We start from the raw sequence: 20,236 nt of genomic DNA on the forward strand, positions 1-20,236 counted from the left end.
ATTCATTGTGAGCACTCAGCTTTCCTTTTAAATTCAGTTAGCACCGACTTGTTCTCAGCAGGAAACCAGACTCTTATTAGACAGACTCTTTTCCTGCAGGGACAGAAATTTTAACATGTCCATTCTTTTGAGTGTATTTTCTGTCAGAAAAGTGAAAACACAAGAGACTTAAAACTTAAAACTATTTAAAAAAAAAAATCAAACTTATTGTGGCTGCTATGGGTCCATTTCACTTAATATCGCCAAATTTTTATAATAAATAATTAGTTTTATAATGATAATAATGATATCCAGATTTCAAGACGAACGTCAAACTGTAGCTTGAATAATTAAACTTTTTTCTACAAAAAACTTGTTTGTAGATGCATCAGTGTTTAATGTTTGAATAAAATATAGCGTTAAATTAAAATGTAATTTTGTCATTTTAAAATGTAAAATGTCCAAATTTCTTGACTTAGAGTAAAAAAAAACATCTGAAAGAACAATTTAAACTAGACCAAGAATTCAGTGCCAAATACAGTTTTCTATACTTAATGCTGCGGACACTTTTTTGGTTCAAAAAAACAATTTTAATCTATTCTGAGAGAGATAAATAAGACCATGTCAGAAAAGAATTGGGATTTTATTAGACACTACAAATTACAGAGAGACAGAGAGGCTGAGGGCTGAACAGCACAAACAAATGTTATGCATCCATTCCATGACAGACAAGACCGAATACTCTTTTATGTTGTATTATTATACACTCTGAAACAGTCCGTTGGTGTTGCCATGAATACAATGGTTACAAGTCTGTTGCAATGTCCAAAATAAGAAATGAAAGGAGTCAGTGTATATAATATATAGATTTTTGATGCACTAAGAAGCCCTTCAGTGCAGATCTGAACCTATCCGAGTGGTGCTGTGATGAGATCTTTACATTGCTGAGAGACTGGGGAACAGTCAGTGTATTCAAGGCACTGGAATAGACTCAGAATTATGGTTAACATTTCCGGGTGAGGTAGTGAAATCACTCGACAGTGAGGTACTTTTGGGATACACATGGATTAATTATTGGCTTTTTCCTATATATATATATACGACTTCATAAAAAGATGCTCCACAGATTCACGGATCAGCATCATTCCAGTCTTCACTTTTCTCTACAAACCCTGTTCACACTCGAGTGCATCTGTGCAGAAAAGGTGTAGAAGGGAAACACCTTCTAGAGCGCAAAAAACATTAAGACCATAGTTTGCGGTTAGAAAAGAATAATTTCATATCCCACACACCTTTGGATTGGATAGATAATGTTCAGCCAAGTCTGGGCTTGGATCAGACTGATCTGTCCGTTTGCTGTGTTATTGGGCCGATACTGGCTTTTCTGATTGTTATGTTTAGGTTTGTTACGTTTTTAAATTCTCGTGTTCCGATGTTTTTCCCAACATGACCTAAATTTGAACAGACATTCAATAAAATTATGGACGTCCACAGCTGCCAATAATAAAATTAATTCATCAAATTTCCTTTGTGTGCACATGATGGATGACAAAATTAAACACATTCAATTTCCATTTCAATGTAAAAAAAAAGCACAATTAAGGAAAAGGAAAAAAGTGGATAGATTTTTGTTTTATTTTTATTTTTTTAAACAAAAAATTAAATGTAACTTTTCTTTGTTAATTTGGCTGACAGCCTGTCGGCCAAATGGAAAATACAAATGGAAAATAACTTTTTCTTGCAGACAGGTAAGAGGATGGTTAATACCACTTTCATATCTGTGCAGTAAATTTAAGACTACAGCCAGCAGCTCTTTAGCACAGGTTACTGCAAACAGGAGGAAACAGCTAGCCTGGCTCTGTCCAAAGGTAACAAAATCCCTCCTATCAGCATTTCTAGCTCACTTAATAATGTCGTGTCTAATTTGTTTAATCCATACAAAAACTTGAGTGTCAAACAACAACACACATTGGTTTTTGTACAGAATCTGGAGGTGCTGGTAGGTGGGTCTTGTTAGCGCTGATCAGAGCTAGGCCAGATGTTTCCAGCTAACTGGCTGCAGCCATATATTAAATACGCAGATAAAGTCTTGCTGTAACTATTCTTTTAGATAATTTAATTTGAATATTTGCATAACTGGACTTCCATAGTATGGTCAGAAATGTCAGTATCAGCCTTCAAATACAGTAATCGGTCTCGTCCCACTCGTGACTGATTGGCAGAAAACTTTGCAGCATGCAGCTGTACACTACAACACAAGTAACGTTTGGGGGGGGCTTAAAAAGCTTTCCAGTATCCATCACTCAGGCTCAGGGACACGCTACAACTGCATTGGCTGAAGGAACCAATCACACACACACAGAGCAGCAATAGTAACCAGCTATAGATTTCCCTTCCTTCATAGTAACTTCATCCCGTCAAATCAGATCAGAGAGAAACAAGACTCACAAGCTGCGCGTTTACAGAAAGCCTCGACAAGTTTGAAGATTCGCTCTTGAAAGAAAGAAAAGCCGGTTGCCAGACAACTTATGTTGGAACGCATTTTGGGGGGGGGGGGGGGGGGGGGGGGGTTGCCACACTAAACACGATGAACTGTGTGTTTTTGCATTGGATGTGAGTCGATAGATTTTGGAAAGGGCCTATCTTTACATTCTTTCTTCTGGACTGCATTTTGTTTTGGTGCATCTGATTCCTATGAGTTTAATGGGATCCTAAAGGTGGCACCAACATAAGAAGGAGTGTTAATGATGGTGATAATCATAATAATGCCCAGGAAGTTTAGGTGCTGCTGAATATCCACAAATCTCTGTAAAACTACCACATCCTAACTAATATAGAATATTAAAATACCACTATATGCATTTGTCTTTTAGTTATATACTTGTATTTTTTAATAATATTTTGGATCTGTTGTGCCTTTAAAATACATAGTTCAGTAATGTATAGGAAAAATACTGTACAAAAAGAACAACTTATAGAATAGGTTTATATAAACATATCTCTTGTAACCAATATATCATCTCTGTTGTGAATAGTTTGGTTTGCAGTAAACAAATTGATTGGGTTAACCACAGTATTGGACAACACCATCCAACCTTTTTTGTCAGCATCTTTTACATTCATACAGCCATCTTTAAAAAGAAGGCAAACATAGAGCTACAAAGAGAGAGAGAGAGAGAGAGAGAGAGAGAGAGAGAGACTACAGACATCTGTTGATTTCTAAAATAAAGACACTCATCGATCATGCTAAATTAAACAGAAGCAAAAAAAAAAGAAAAAAAGAATTATCAACAACTTTGCAAATAAAAAGAAAAGATTTGTAAATAGCTTTTCATTCTGTAAAAGAAATCATGCTTAAATCTGAAAACAAGGAGGAGGCTAAACGACAACAATGTCAAGAGAAGTATTAATACTAACAATTATATCAACAGAATATATATATAAAAAAAACAACAATCTTCCATCTGAGAAATAAAGGGTAGATAAATATGAGGCGGAGGAAAATTTTGAGCGAGTGGAAACATTGCACCGGATCAGATTGTGAGACACGCATTAGTGCAGAGGTTAATTAAGGTTATCCCAGTTAACGGAGGTGAGCTAATGTGAGGTGGAAACAGGGAGTTCTCTCCCTGTTGCCAGCGGTGGTGGTGGGGAGGGGAGGAGAGGGGAGCAGGGAGGGGTGTCATGGTTGTCATGTCAGTTAAGTTTCTGGACAGGGATTATTGCTCATTGTCCGGGTGATGAACAAAAACCATAATGGTGGTTTTTAAAAAACGGCAAATTGAAAAATATTTTTTTTAATTGCAATTTTACGCTAAAATACCGAGGATGTTGTTAGAGAAGCCGGAGGGGAGTTGTGTTAAGTTAGAACGCGGGGGGGGGGGGGGGGCAACTGATATACAACATGAACATCGAGAGAGGATCAAAAACAAGATGATGTTGCTGATAGAAGAAAAAGCGGACCTCGTACAGGGTTTAAAAACACCAGTTTTGGGGGGGTAAAAGCAGGTTCTGACATGTCACATGGTTATAAGACAGAAGAAGAAGAAGGGAAACAGGAAACAACAGTTTTCAGTCCTGATGTCACGTATAAAATCGGTATGAAAGTGAACAACAAACAGCATGGCATTGTTTCTCAAAAGTGGAAGGTAGCGGGGTTTGGGGGGGGGGCTCAGCTGGTGGGTTGGCTCATAACTCCTCACAGTACATTAAAGTGGGAAGTATGCATGTGTAAATATATATATATTTATCTATGTATATGTATATATATATTCAGTCGAACGATGTGTACAGAAAATAAAAGAAGGAACAGACAAATCGAAGCTTATGATAAAAGTCAAAATGACAGTTATAATACCAGAATCATACAGGTGTGTGTTGGAGGAGGGCGGGGGAGGAGGAGACAGGGCGGTGGGGGTGGGGGCAGGTGGAAGGAAGGGGACGTGGTGGGGAAAGTGGAGGAAGAGGGGGCAGTGCCACCAAAAGAGACACATTGTCCTTCAAACTGGAGGAAAGGGTGGGTTGGGGTACTAACGTGTTGGGGAGGAACGAGCGGGGGGGGCTTGGCGGTGGTTGGGGGAGTTGGAGTTTTGGAGGCTCACAGGGGCCCGTGCCGGGCCTCGTATTTAGCCAGAACGTTCTTGCAGCGGCCCAGCTCCTTCCTCAAGTCCGCTACCTCCATGCGGAGAGCGGCGTTCTCCTTCTCCAGGAAGCCGGCCCGGATGGCGATCTGGTTCTCCTTCAGCCGCCTGGCGTCCCGTGACCGCTTAGCTGCCACATTGTTCTTTCTGCGCCGGGCCCAGTACTTATCGTCCTGAGGGGGAAGAACAGACAGGTCAGGGCTCAGATCACAAATTACCAAATGAATTCTGTTCCTTTTCCCTTCACCAGCTCTGAATCTGGAGCCTGGTCCTCATCACCTCCACACAGGAAGGAGACGACACACTGGTCTATGATGTCCATATTGAGCTAACTCCCCCTCCCTCCACCCCCTACAGGTCCACAGACCCTCTGTTGAAAACCTGGAGCTTATTTTTTTTCTTTTAGAAAAGACTAAAAATAAATAGAAAGGTAATAATTTTGTGCTGTAGCACGTCAGAGTGTGGGTTTCTGTTATTTCATGCTGTGATTCATCTCAACTAACCAACCTGAACATCAGTGTTGCACCATATTTAGCAGCAACTGTATTAAATAACCATTTTTTCTGACTCAAGTTGCAGTTAGGAATTATTATCAAGCTACTTTTATATTCACTGACTTTATTTTAGGTCAATTTTAAGTGTGACGACATTTCAAGTATTCAGCCTCCTCCTTCCGAATTTTCCTTCTGTAAAAGAAAAGAAACGACCTTTTTAAAAATACAGTTAAAAGTCGTACTTTTACTCTTTGGCCTTTCAGTCTGACCGTTTTCTGTTTACATGGTTTGATAGCGAGCTCTTCCGTTCTTTCTGTGTATTTCTTTGAAGCTAGTCGACAGGAAGCCTCAGCAGGTTTTTGGTATTGTCTGAAATGTCACGATACCAAGTGTCAAATACTAATCAAGTACTAATAGTTTGTTCGCTTCATAATCTTGATTACTTGATCATCTTAATCATCTGATATAAAACAATATTGACCTGATTTTAAACTAGCTCTTATACGTTTGAACATTTTGAAAATGTAGCTTTGTTTATTAAGTTTTAAGTAAAAACATGTTTTTGTGGTTTATAGTCCCAACAGTGTGGCGTCAGAAAACTTGGATATGGATACAATGTTGATTTGTGTTTTGTACTTTTTTTTCCTCGAGTCGATCAGTTATAGAATAAATAAAGAATCAAACCACCTTCATCATAGTGAAGTAGATTACAGGCAGAAATTCAGTTATTTCAGGTTAGTTGAGAGGAGCTGAGATAAACAGCTGCAGTCTATTACTACATCATTATTCAGATTTGTTTATTCTCTCCACTGGTTTTTAGTATGTCAACCACTTCATCCTCATGCTTGAGAATTTAGCTTGTTTGGCTTTTAGTCCGGGGTCTGCCTCCCCTCAGGGTTTAACCAGCCTTAGACCTTCACAGTCTTATATAACAACAGGTCCCAGCACTGGATCTGATCTCACATCACCAAAAACACTCCCGCCCCAGCTAAACCCCAGTAGTGAGAGCAGCAGGTCACCTTCAGGTCTTCGGGAATGAAGACCTTGCGGGCTTTTTTGATCATGGGCTGCGGCTTCAGCTCCTCGGCGGAGAATTTGCGTTTCCTGGGGTCGAACATTTCCTGGCCGGGCACGCTGGACAGAGCCAGGTCTGCTGGGTCAGGATCATAGGTCACGGGCACCTGAATGGACTCTGGGTCGATGGGGCTGGGAGTGTCCCGGGATGAGGGCAGTGCTGCAAAGGAAAAGAACATACATTATCTACTGCGTGCAACAGTGTTGAAAACCTCTAATTATTTGTTAGTGACGGTAGAAATGAGCAGGAATCAAACTCCTCTGAGTTCAACTCTAATGGCAGAAATGGCACCATTAAAGTTCCAGGTGGCAGCTCCATATGGGATAATTGGTTATGTAACATCATGAGTTCTCATCAGCAAATCTTTTAAAGCTGGACAGAGGAGACAGGAGGAGGCGCGGTGGATAACTCTGCTGAGAGCCTCTCGCACCGCGGGGGTGGGGGCCTCTGAGGGGGAGCTGAATGCCGCCTTTCATCCCTCTGAGCTCACATGTTTGTGTGTTCGACGGCTGATCCTTGAAGAAATGTCAGACTTTGACTTAGCGTCGGTGCAGATGTGAAGCTTTTTCTGGAAAAACAACGTCCTGCCTGCGTGTTCCTGATCCGACCAGCAGGTGGTACTATCACACAAGCCTTTACAAACACATAGGTAAACACAGACTGACGCATCACTTCGCAAGCTGTATTATCTCCAGACTCCGCAGGTATCAGCTGCCCCTGTCAGCTGATCTCAATCCAGCAGATTGGAGCTGCTGCATGCTTTCACGTCTCCGCCTGTTGTGTAAGGCTTCTCTAATTGATTCGAGGTCATGGGCGGACCAGTGGAGGGTGATTCAGGTTATTAGCCGGCCTAGATGAAACAGTTACTGTGTGATTCATTACATTTGCAGTGAACTCTTTTGTAATACAAACCACAGCTGCATCGATACAAAAACCTTGTCGTCAACAACAACAACAACAACAACAACAACAACAACAACAACTAGGAATAAGCCTGAAAGCAACAGAGTGTAGTGAGCATTTTCACCAGTTGCTGATGATCTGCTCTCAGCTTGTACATCATGACCCAGATTTTTGTTTGCGAGCGTGCCGTGACAGCCAGTCAATGCCACTGACCTTCGGTCAGAGAATACGCGGGTGAGCTGCTTTCTGCTTTTGGCTGCGGTGGAAGTTTGAGAAGGGGCCGTCGGACTCGGCTCTGACTGCTTTCTCTGTGCTGATCAGAAACAAACAGGAAGTCTGTCCTGTGCGTACGTCAGGAGACGCTGCCCTACCCAGAGGAAGCGATGGGCTCCTTCAGAGACATGAAAACCTCAAGCTGGTGCCACACACCGCCTCAGATTTGTCTGTTGAGCTCAAGGAAAACAACATTTCTGTGCTGACACGGAACACAGTGTTCGTTTGAGGAACTATGCTGGAACCATTAAAGCGTCTAATTATCACCTCATAAAGCTGAGCATGAATGTGGAAAAATTCCCCAGTGAAAACACACCAACAACTTTCTCACACATGTTTCAAATACATGTCTCCGACAGATGGCATGTTGAAGTCCACTACACACAGTCAGGACCGGGTGTGGTTTGAAATTTTTCGATCAGATAACAAAACAATGACTTTATTTTTAAATTAAAGAGATGTCGACAATCCACTGCGTTCATTTCACAAAAAGGAGCCGAAGGTTTCAAGCATCAAAGTGCTGAACGAGAACTTTGCCTCTAAAAAACAGGCGACAGATATTAACTTCAGAATTGAATGATCTGCCAATTATTTTCTTGATTAAATTATTAATTGTTTAGTCTATAAAATGTAAGAAAACTGTGAAAATCACAATTACCCAAAGCCAAAATATCTTGTTCTGGCATACCTCAAGCCCAAAATCAAAAGATGTCAAGAAGAAATGTTGGCTAGACAGTGTTCATCTTCAGACCCCTGAAGTTTTTTTTTTTCAAAGAGCACTTAGCAAAAAATCTTGTGACGTAGCTACTTTCCATAGAAAAGTCTCCACTAACGTCCTCTCTCTGTATCTACTCTGTTCAATGAGCGGCGGAGCAGCAGTTTGTTTCCCAGATGGAGGCTGTGCGCCGTGTGAGAGACCAAATAACAAAGATTTTCTCTCTCTTCTAACTTTTCTCACTCTCGGAGTGATGGTTTTGAAAGTAAATACAGCTGAAATCACAGCTCAGTCTTTGTTTTTAATTTATGTGTTTGGTGATTTTGTCAGACGATGTTTTGGTTATAAAATCTGGAATTTAGCAGCAGCTTCAAGTTAACATGTCGTCTTAATAGACCACAAGAGCTGAAACCTGCTGAATGCAAATACATTATGAACATGCTAATTGGCATATTGTGTCATTTAGCAACATTTAGCAACTAGTTTATAACAGTTTACAACTATGTCTTGAATCTCGCACAATGAAAACACAGTCCAGACGTATACAAAGTTTAGTCTTGTTTAATGATTAAGTAATCTAAAAGTAAACAAGACCTCAAGAGTACAGAAGAGTCTGTGCTACTTTAACAAAACAATTAGTAACTAACTAATGATTTTAATTTAATTATCCATTCATCTGATGTTTATTTTCCTGATTAGTTGGTGACGTCTTCAATAAGACTTTACACCTTCAGATTTGAGAAACTGTGATGAGCATTTTCCACTATTTCCTGTCACTTTATAGATGAAACACCGTATTGGCCAATCATGATGACACTCGAAAATAAAAATCAGCTCCTAGTATCACCTGATTCCTTGGTGCCACAGTTTTACTGTCGAGGTAATCCATCCATAAGCTAAGAAACATAACAACTGACATAACTTCCCACCATTCATAACCTGAGTGCTGCCAGACAGAAAGCTTCTTACTAACTAAAAGTAGACGCCGTCTTAGACAATCTCTCAGGCCGGCACACAAAACTGGAAATAGCCCACCTCGCCCTAATCACCTTTACGAGTCATTTTGATCTCCTAATTAGTGGAGTTTAAGACACAGTAGCATGATCACGGGCTAAAAGTAGACGCACAAGCCTGTTCGCTGACCCGTAATGTGCTCAACTAATGTACGACGCCGAGTGTGGATTCACAAAATAGCCCCCCCCCCCACCTTCTCCTCCCTCCTCCTCTTGAACAGGAAATCTAAAATTAACAAGCCAGGAAAGGTAGAGCCCAGAGCTGACCTACAAAGAGCCGTGTGGGGGCAGGACTACGCAGGTTTTTTTGGTTAAGTACCTGTAGAACTCGTTTTAGTTTGACATGACAGTGACATCATTTTTATCTATTTACACACAGAAACACTCTCTCTCACACACACACACACACACACACACACACACACACACACACACACACACACCCTGCTGGCTGTGGGTTGGTGTCACGCTAGATGTTCATATCAAAGTGTTATCACCTTGCTGTGAGAGTGATAATACTACAGTTAGTGATAAGTATCTGTGTACAGTGACTGGGCAGCTGAACTTTGACCGGGGTGTAACACTGGACCAACAGCAGCCAAATCCTCCTCTCAAATGCTGCACTTGGGGGCAAACGGGGCAGGTTTATCTTTTCCTTTGCATGATGAAGAAAAAACTGATATTCTATATTTTATTCTCATCAAGAAATCCCAAAGACCAAGAATCAATTAATACGACTAATAAATATTGTGTGAATATCCAAAGCTTGATGTATCTTATCAGTCTGTTGCCATAGAGCTGCATTATTGTGCAAATATTTAAAAACCATCTCTGTTGCACTGGGTGACATGTTCCTTCATTAACATAAACACACACGCTGTAGTTTATTCACACATACGTCACCTTGTTGAACCAAATACTCGAAGAAAATAGTCCCCAACAATTGCACTATTTCCCATTAGTCCCATCAGGAAAAATAAAACCAGTGTCGAGTGCCAACCTGCTGTCTGAATGATTTATCAACCAAATGCTGCGGACATGACATTCAAGTCAAGAGGACTTCATTCCTCCAGGTAACTCATGCAGGACACGCTGATCCCGTCCACAGGCCACATGACGGGACACTCGAGAGGAAAGCTACTCAGTCTGCAAGAGACCGGGCCGCAGGAAATTGGCTGCTCCAACAATTGGAGAGATAAAATGAAAAAGGATTTACTGATAAGTCCTGACTGATTGCTGCTATTATTCCTACATGTTGATAAAATGATGAACTCCAGGTTCAGCTCCTCAAATGTACTGATTTATGTTTCTCTCCGAGCCACCTTCCCTTCACTAACACACTGGAATGCACCACAACACGCCCTTTGACCCCTCCCACATCTGATTTCCCCTATGGCCCCTGCCAACAGCGCACAGGGTGCACACAAGACCCTCAACATCTGCAGGCCGTTCAGGCTGGAAACACTGAAACACCTGCTCTTTCATTTGTTGGTTGGTTGTGATAACAATGTGATCAGCTGCCTGCTGTGCAGGTACAGAGGGATTGTGGTTGTTGTTGTTGTTGTGGGTGGTGGTGGTGGTGGAGTGGCTGGTTAGACGAGACGAGACTCGGCGAGCTGGAACAATATTGCATGCACGTGACAAAAGCACACCCGAGTCCATGTGATCTCTGCAGGGTACAGCCTGTGCCTTGGCTCTGAGTCCAGGCTGTGTCAGAGCTGAGCCCGGCGAGGGAGGGAGAGGAAGACTGGACGGGAAGCAGAGAGTGTTAAAGGGAGAGAGGAGAGGAGAGGAGAGGGGAGGGTGGAAGTGAGAGTGAGTATGAAAGGGAGGGAGGAGAGGAGAGAAGAGAGGAGAGGCAGGTTCATGCCGTGACAGGCTCCTGTTTGCAGCTCAAAGCTGCACACGGCGCCTGCATGTGTCCGTCACATGGCCCGGCACGCTGCAGGAAACCCCAGCCGCGTTCACGTGAAATGTGAAGACGCACACACACGCAGACACACACTCACTCACTCACACACTCACTCACTAACACTCACTCACTCACACTCACACAGAGGCTGAAGTTCTATCTGTGCATGTAAGGCCCATGTGCACTCGCTCTGGAATAAACAGTACTCTACAGTTTCACCTCCTCCACCTTTAACCAACTCTCCTGTTCTCAGGTTTGAGCTATAACTCTACTGGCTGAGTCTCCACAGTTCTCTGAGCTTGTAGGAAGATCGTCATATTGTTCTAAGTTACATTTATGTGACCTTTGTGTTATGTTCATTCCTATCAGCAATTTTGGAAGAAATTAAAGATTAATCTTCAATTTTAAACTAAATATCTTTGAATTTTTGACTGTTTACAGACTTCTTCATGGGTCATTTTTCACAATTGATCACAAACAATAATTTGTTAGACGCAGCTAACACTGCACTGTTTCTTATTGCAGGATGGAGCTGGGCAGACAGGGGGCCATTAGGGGCTCAAAGGAGGGTAAAACTATCTTAGCTCCATTGTACTTATGGAAATAGAGTCATTATTAGACTGATGTCATCATCATAAACATCATAGAGTATACAATCAAGCACGAAGTGTGGATGAAGAAATTGATGATACATTAAAATATCAATGATTTTTGCTAGGTTTCTGATTGTTTCTTTTATCTAGATTTGCTGTGAAATATGCCTTTTAATATATTTTTTTCATTTTTTTCCAGTTACTTTTCAATCTAATCATTTACTTATACTTTTAATAACTGTAAAAGCACACTGGCAAAAGATCCTTTTTTCAATACCAATTTCATCAAATCCATTTTAACAAAAAGAAAGTTAGAATAAACACAATGGTACAAATTTTAAATTAAATCTAAGTTTTATTTTGAAACTCTTCCTCTTTACACACTTAAATATGTTCATGTAAATAAGCCAGCATTATCAGATCTTGGTCCGAGCATGCTGCATGTCACTGGCTCACCGACACTGATGAGATTCACTCATCTACTCCTTATGTATCAAATAACAAGGCATTTTTTTGATCCTCGAAGTTTGGTGAGACATTCAATGATACCATAAATTATATTGTCTAGCCCTATTACTGTATTGTAAACAAAGACTAGATGTGATATGATGTATTTAGCACATTATAGTGCATGTAACACAGCGTTTAAAATACCTCATCAAGGTTCTGCTACTTCCTAATCTTGAAACTAGAAGACACAACACACTGAGTGGATGTGTTTGTGTGGTGATGGTGGTGGTGGTGGTGGTGGTGGAACACCAGCTGTGGAGATCTACAAACATCATGATGACATTTTTTTTTTTGTTGGCAGAAATAGACCTAATGCAACACTTACTATGGGGCTTTGTGATTTGTGGCACTTTCAGGAAGAAGTCATGGACGATTTCACCCAACAAACGAGGAAACAGGGGTCGGTCACATGTTGTGTAATTAAGCGATGGATAAGCAGTGGAGTGGCTGCTGCTCAGCTCGAAAACAGTCCTTGAGATGTTGACAGGATGGTGATCAATCATCATTCATCGTTCATCATCATCCAAACTGTCACATCTTCCATCATTAAGATCAACACACAACTGCACAGAACTTTAATCTGTGTATGACTGATTGTAATTTAAGTGATCTGAATATTCTCACTGGTCCATTAAAACACTCTTATTAGCTCCCATCGTCAGCCCACCTCTTCAGTGTTTACAGGTACACACACACACACACACACACACACACACACACACACACACACAATGACCCTCCTCAAAACACTCCAATCTGTTTATCTGTCACTTATCATCACATCTTCTGCCAGGAGGCCTTTTGCACGTCTGAGTTTGGATGTGAAACACAAACTGTCTCCGGTGCCGTGGTTGGGTTTGGCCTGTGGAGAGTTTACTCTCTTTATGTTTACAGTGGAGGTCGGCCCCTTGAACGACTCAAATCACTCTGGTGTCTGGTGAATTGAACAACCCAAATAGTGTCTGGCAGCAGCTTAACAAACCCAGTTACACAGTTTAATGCTTCAGTGTAAATACCAACTGCCTGCTTAATGTCAGCTCACTACAATAATGAGATTTTACATTAAGAATAACTTAATTTGATCACTGAAATCACTGGAACCTAGTGCTGAAATAATACATCTGTAAAGAAATAAACTGCTTTAACACTGCCTTTCTTGACATTTTGAAATATTTTGATGATTCCATGTAGATGCTAATGTACAGATCCATTTAATAACTTAAAATTCATCAAAAATTTGTCTCATTACGTCTACACTGCAGGACAGAGGCTAAATGAAGTCTAGCACGATTTAGCAATTTATGAATCACATTTCTGACTAACACAAGCAACTTTTAATCAGCCACCGCCAAACCCCACAGGGAACTCTTGGTAATAAAAATAAATGGGGAAGCCAACTGTTACAAAGGAAAAATAGACTCTACAACACATCTTCATAACACAGCACATGAATGAGACTGTATTGCATCCTTGGACTTGAGCCTGATTAGCCTGTGCAGTGGGACTCCAAAGTCCAGTGCAGGGCTGTAAATCAGAGCTGAAGTGTGTTAGTGTGTATTTAACCTTCAGACAAATGCTCCAACCAGGAGAAGCAGCAGAAACTAAATGAGAAACAGCTCTAAAGCAAACTCTAAGCCAATGACGAGGGACTCAGGGCACAAACCACAAGATCTTTGTTCTCTCCTCACATCTCAGGGCTGACAGTTACTCAAATGGTGGATGGAAAATGTGTGTGTGCAGCAGGTGAGCAAACAGCAGTTTAGACCTCTAGAGCCTCCCCTGACACAGAGGAGGTGTGAACAAGAGTGTGATCCCACCTGCTGGGTGCAGGTGTGATTTTCAGGTGCACATCAGGCTCCACTGCATGTGCTTCTTACCTGCTGTGCTGGGACTGTGGATGCAGGTCTGAGGGGCCATGCCTGTGTGAACCGAGGTGGTGGCGCGGCTACTGAGGTCCACCACAGTGGGTGTGGGCGGGGCGGGCGGTGGGGCCTTTTGGAGAGGGGCCTGTGCCGGCTGCGCTGCCTGCTGAGCCTGGTCGCTCTGGGTTGTGTTGGCCGGGATGCCGTTCTCGGACAGGAACTCCTCCAGATCCATGTACTCCAGCTGAAAGTTGTCGCCATCGTAGGGCAGGGTCTTGTCCCAGAGGGTCGGGCCGAGGAAGGCCGACTGTGGGTGGCTGGCTGTGCTGCTCTCATCCTCAAGCTTCTTGTCTTTCTCCTTGTCTTTTCCAAATCCTGTGAATGTTTGCACACAGTCATATCAGTGTCTCAGATCACGGGTCAGTGCATGGGTATAAATAGAAAGTATGCCTGGAGTTTCATCTTAATGGGTCAGTTTAACCAATTTTAAGGAAGAAAAAGATGAATTTGAAATATTAAAATTTTCACTTTAGTTGTCTGTCTGTCTGTCAGTTCATTATTTCTTTAGATGTGTTGGTGGGTAATTTTTCAACATTGCTTGTAAAAACAAAACTGTGTACAACTGAGGTCTATCTAAATTAATATGTGGATATTTTATTGTACAAATAAAAGTTATCTGTATGGCTGATTGGGGAAAAGGGTGTTGTTACTTAGGTGAACTAACCCCTTAAGATTAGAAAAGGGGTCTCTATTGGTGTTCAGATGATGGAATAACAATCAATGCATTCAACAATACAAACAGGGTGCACTGCAAGCATTGACAACAGCCTAAGAGCTGAGAAGACGCCCTCTATCGACAGTCTGTGGTACCCCTAACCCATTGAAGTCGAGGGTGTAAAGGTTGTGAGCGCACCTAAGAGCTAAAAGCAGCGCAGTCTCAACAGTAGCACATGCAAATCTGGTCTGTATTATACAAATTTAGATCATAAGTAAAAACTGAAATAGCTCGTTAGCTTGAGCTGAAGTTCACGTCAACCTGTCAGTCAACTAACACTCAACAGAGACAATCAGCATTTTGTTTTATTTATCTCTGCCGCTCCCAGACTATTAAGATTAGTTTATTTTTCGGCAAAGATCGTAGAATATTTAGAGGAGTCGCTCTCGGTGGGTTTAGTTAACCAGTGTCCTTCACTGCGCTGCATCTGTCAAAACCGTGGATGCCTGCAGAATGAAAATAACAAGCTGCGGAGAGGCACCTCAGAGAGGAGGCGAGAGCCGAGTCCTTGTACGTGCAAGTCAAGTTTTTTGCTCGTTTTAAAACGTACCTTCATCGTGATGGAAAGGCAGCTTCAGCGGATTTTCCAGCAGGGATTTCAGTACGCAGTGAGTCGGCGGCAGGAAAGTTGGGTTTAAAGGAAGAGGTCTGGCCATTTTCTCCATATATCTTGCAGGGCAATTGGAGAATAAAGCTCGCAATGACTGAAATTTCCCCCCCAAAAAAGAGACGCGACAGAACTCGCTTGCCGGCCCGTGGAGGTCCTCGTAGACGAGAAAATCGACGCCGGGGCTCGGAGGGCGAAGACGGGACTCCACGCAGCAGCAGGACGGTGAGCGGCTGGCTGTCTGTCGCTGAGGCTGGCTGGCAAATAGCTGGAGGAGGAGGGCGGAGGGAGCGGGGCTTTGGCGGAGCCTCTACACTTCTCCATCCATGTGCGGAGACGGACGTCGGTGACGTCAAAGCACCGGGTGGGCGGGGAAACATTCTTGCGACGCGTTCACTCAGCGTGGGAGAAAACAGCTTCATGGTTCTGAGCGGGTGCTTGGAAAATGCTTCCTTCATGGGCTATTGGACAAATTGTATTAATATTTCTGAGGCGATTAATCTAGTGATTGAGTGAAAGGGCAGACAGGGCAAAAAACATTATACGTCATACGTTTAGTTTAGCTTTATTCTGTGATTAAACGTTGATGAGTATTGTTATCATGCTCTGTTGTCATAAGACTCAAAATCAATCGTCAGTCCTCAGCTGACATGCTTAATTGATTAATCAATGAGCCAATCAACAGAAAAAAGAATCAACTATTTTAATAATTGATTAATAGTTTCAGTAATTTTTCAAGCAAAAATTGTAATAAGTAATGCTAATGATATTCTGTGATTCCACCCTCTGAAATGCAAGGATTTGCTGCTCTATTTTGTCATTGTAAACAGAATATTTTTGAGCGCTCAGTTGTTCGAACAGAATAAGACATTTAAAGACGTCCCCTTTGGTTCTGTGGAGTTTTGATGAGTTTAGTCGTTTAGCTATTTTTTCAACCCAACCAAAAACATTTTCCAAAAGTATAACTGTGGAAAGTTTTCACTGAAAACACTATTAAATCATTTGTCATCAGACCACCCCTCAAACCAGAGAAATCATCATCTTTATTATAATGTTTTAAACCTTCTCTCAGGCCATAACTGGGCTCAACATTAACTGCAAATAAATGGAACCAAACACCCAGAGCCAACACATTAAAATCACTAGATTCAACCAGTCATTTCAGAGGTTTTCTCAGTGTAAGAAGACATTTTTGCTTTCCACTAAAACTCCCCTGGATGCAGAATATGCGCTCAAAGTCAGACTAGTATGTGATTCTTTATGAATAAAGCAGCTTGATTTTGTGAGACATTAGATTCCTGAGTGGTTCAGTTTCTTCTGTCAGATGAGATGTGTGTTTATATGTAGTATAAACTCTCCAAAACCACATTTCAAACAGAGGAAATGTCATATTGTTTATGTCATGACCAATAAAAAAAAAAAGCTTCTCTGTGCTGCTGTATTCGACTGTAAATCTGAACGGGGAGGAAACAATCCACTGTAGTGCCACAGTGAAGAATGACGTGAATCTAAACTTGACCTACTTTCTGCCAATGGGTGTTGTCAGACTGCAATTCTATCTGCGCGGGTCGCGGCACATGGAAACTCACGCTGTCTGAAGTAGTAGTGGCTGAGTCATGGTTTTAAATCCTCGCTCTACTCTGCCCATTCTGTTTGTTTTTAATGAGTAGTTGGTCTGTGTCATCAGCATCACATCTTTTCCACAAAAAAGGGAAAAGAAAAATGACAAGAAAGACAGGCTGCATGCGGAGATACATGACAAAAGGAGCCAACTGTGCAGACGTGGATCAGGACCAGACTGGGACAAATCCTTTTTTTTAATTTTTTTTTTTTTATGAAATTATCCTTGTGCCTATGAAAGTGTCACACCATATCAAAACACAGATCTTATTTTTCATGGACACTGCTTTTTGCACATGCTCCATGTGGGTGTTTCCCCATTCACAATCTCACCTATGTGAATACCAGGAGGCACCACCATCATTTTATATCCTGATAAAGCTTTTTTCTTATCTCCCAGCCTTTAATCCACTTAAATATCAACCGTAAACTCAGGCTTTATGCATCATCTATGATCTGAAAATTTGTCTTTTTTTTTGTTTTGTTTGTTTTTTGTTGCATGGCACATTGCACAAAGACAGTGTTCTTCCTCCAAACACGCAAATTCCACAATGAAGTGCCACATATCATCTGGGCATTTAATCATATTTTCATTTCATTTGACCGTCCTGCAAAAAAAACAGACAAAAAAAACACACAAATCAAAGGTATAGAGAAGGAATGCTGACTGTAGAAGAGAAATTAATATTTTTGAAGTGAGAGAGACAGAGTTAAAAAGGAGGATATATACACAGACAGATTTCAAGAGACTGGACACAGATACAGCAACTGTGCATCCAGCGAGTGTGGAGTATATTTCACATCCAGGAAGCACAAAGGAAAGAATCCAAGAGAGAATGAGGAGCCGTCCAATGAGCAGAAATGATTTTACACCAGCTGACAAGATCCTTCTTTCCTATTCTGTCATCATATATATTCATATTTCTATTCTTCTAAATGTTTGGTTTTTCACCATTAATAAAAAAAATATGTCACCAAACTCAAACTAAAAGAAAAAGCGCGTATTTCTTCTGACCTATTGATCTACTGAAGTCACCAGTTCCATATATCTTCCAGCAAACCTCTTGTGGTTCCATATTGTCCATAGAGTCAAAGAAGATCTAATAGCACTTATTCACACACAGAAATATCAGCCAAATTATAAATACCTGTAAAAGGAAGTTTCATCTTTAAAATGAATATTATGAATATATTACCCCAGCTGCAAGTCAAGCGCTGTAAACAGTCATTAATAAGATTTTTAGTCTTTACATTTGAACTCTTAAATAGTTATATGGTGAAAAAGTGGACGTGATGTAACTAATCATATCAATTCTATCAAATTCTGCCTCAAAAGAAAAAACACCACTCTTATGACTTTGCTTGAGAGCTGCTATGAGACCAAAAGGTTAAAGGTCAGAGTCATAGTTGATGCATCTTTGGGTCACATGGGCTCATTGTTTCATGCAGTACATGGAGGAATAATGTGTGGTTTTTTGTTTTGTTTTTTTTTATAACTGTGAGAAAACTCTGTGGAAGGAAAACTGTGACGTATGAGCCGAACAAAACATGTGTTGTATGAAGGCGGTCAGCTGAACAGAGCAGCGTGCCCCTGAATCACTGCGGCACAATTAGTCAAGGACACATAAAAAGACAAATTCAAAGAAACACAGGCGTGCAAAAATGTGATTTCGAGCTGTGACAGCGGACCACAAAGACCTGTGTGTGGAGGCAGACGGGATTACACAGTTTTAACAGAGAAAAACTGCTCCTCAGAGTCGGCGTCAGATTTCCATAAGATATTAGATTTATTGTGATGTTTGTTGTGCGGATGAGGAACAACAGTCATAAAACAGAATGACCCTGAAGATAAACAAGAGCTCCGGTTATTTGTTCATGATCGTGTTTATATTCAGCGCCTATAAGCAGGAAGTTAACAGAAATATTCGTACTTCAGCTGCATGTTTTTGCAGGAGTTTTCATCAAATACATAAACACCTGCAACATGTTTCCCCTCCCCCATGACTTGATCAGAACTCGTAGGGATCATTATGGGAACAGTCCCTGTGTTGCCAACTTTAGCCTAAATGGACAAAAACCCTACAGGAAAAAAAAACACATGCAATGCCGTCTACTATTGAAGAGTGTGTGGCTGCTCATCCATTATTGTTTTACTCGCTGGTTTTACACACATCTCGTGCCACAATACAACAATCCTGAAGGAACTACTTTTTACTGAAGAAATATTCCCGATGAAAACTGTTGACGGTAAAGTTTGTGTAGCACGCAGAGCAACTGGAAAAAACATGTTGACTTTTTCAGATGTGTTCAGTAAAACAAACAATAATCTGTACAGGGAAGGGAAGGATGGAGAGGTGCGTCTTCACAAGGTGAGATTGGAGACATGACTCTGTGTGCGATAACATGTCTCCACCTGCACACACAGAAACATTACACAACAATTCACTGTTTACAGATGATGAAAACTCTATTCTGAAATTCACCATTTGGCTAAACCATAATTTTCTTCCATCCATGAATCCATTTTCAAAACAGACAGACAAAAAAAAAAACCCCACCAGTCTCTGAGTCATTTCACTCAGACAATGGGTGTGTGGACACACACTCTGCCAGGGTCGTTTGCTCAGCTTCTCCCTCAATGCAAAGCTTGTGCAGTGTTCTCTGCAGTGAATAGTGTAATCTTCTTTTCAGGATTAAATTATAGATGCAGTGATAACCTACCTATCAATGTATTCTGCTGTTTTTCTTTTTTGTTTGTTTGTTTAAATGCAATGCTTTTCTGTCTGGAGGCCAAATAAAACCAGCATCACTTTCATAAAAACTTCCTCATACATACAGTTTGTAGGATTTATATGACGACGATGATAAAATGTACGAAGTGATTGAGAAAAGGAAAAAGCTGTGAGGCTGACATATACGAAGACACATCTTATATTTATCATAACCACTATTATTAATGGCACTATTGGTGGAAAGTGGGTTCAACATGACAGAAGCTTGGTTGCTAATTCACACATGGCTTTGTGCACAGGGGCCCTGTCATGTCAAAACAGGAAAGCACCTTCCCCAAACTGTTACAACACATTGTGGTCTGAAATATCAGTGTAGCAGTGAGATTTCTCCTCCCTGGAGCTAAACGAGCCACAGCTGAAAAACAAAACCAGCCCCACAGACCAGAACTACACTGAAGTATGTGGACAGGTGTGTCACACCTGTCATAGCACACATATGTGGCCACAAAAAAAAAACTAGCTGTACAAAAGAT

The 20,236-nt window shown here is 41.3% G+C and overlaps 1 protein-coding gene across 1 annotated transcript; it reads right to left on the reverse strand.

Annotated features, from left to right (window-relative positions):
- Nucleotides 1–603: 603 nt before the first annotated feature.
- On the reverse strand, nt 604–16,629 carry hlfa (HLF transcription factor, PAR bZIP family member a). The gene is made up of 4 exons (XM_056401151.1): nt 15,295–16,629; nt 13,985–14,344; nt 6,133–6,347; nt 604–4,792 (listed from the first exon to the last, which is right to left on the reverse strand). The coding sequence occupies exons 1-4, from the start codon at nt 15,407–15,409 to the stop codon at nt 4,577–4,579; spliced, it is 906 nt and encodes a 301-aa protein (XP_056257126.1). The 5' UTR covers nt 15,410–16,629; the 3' UTR covers nt 604–4,576.
- Between the last annotated feature and the right edge of the window lie 3,607 nt (nt 16,630–20,236).

Source organism: Seriola aureovittata, chromosome 17, assembly GCF_021018895.1.
Source record: "Seriola aureovittata isolate HTS-2021-v1 ecotype China chromosome 17, ASM2101889v1, whole genome shotgun sequence".
Taxonomy (NCBI): Eukaryota; Metazoa; Chordata; class Actinopteri; order Carangiformes; family Carangidae; genus Seriola; species Seriola aureovittata.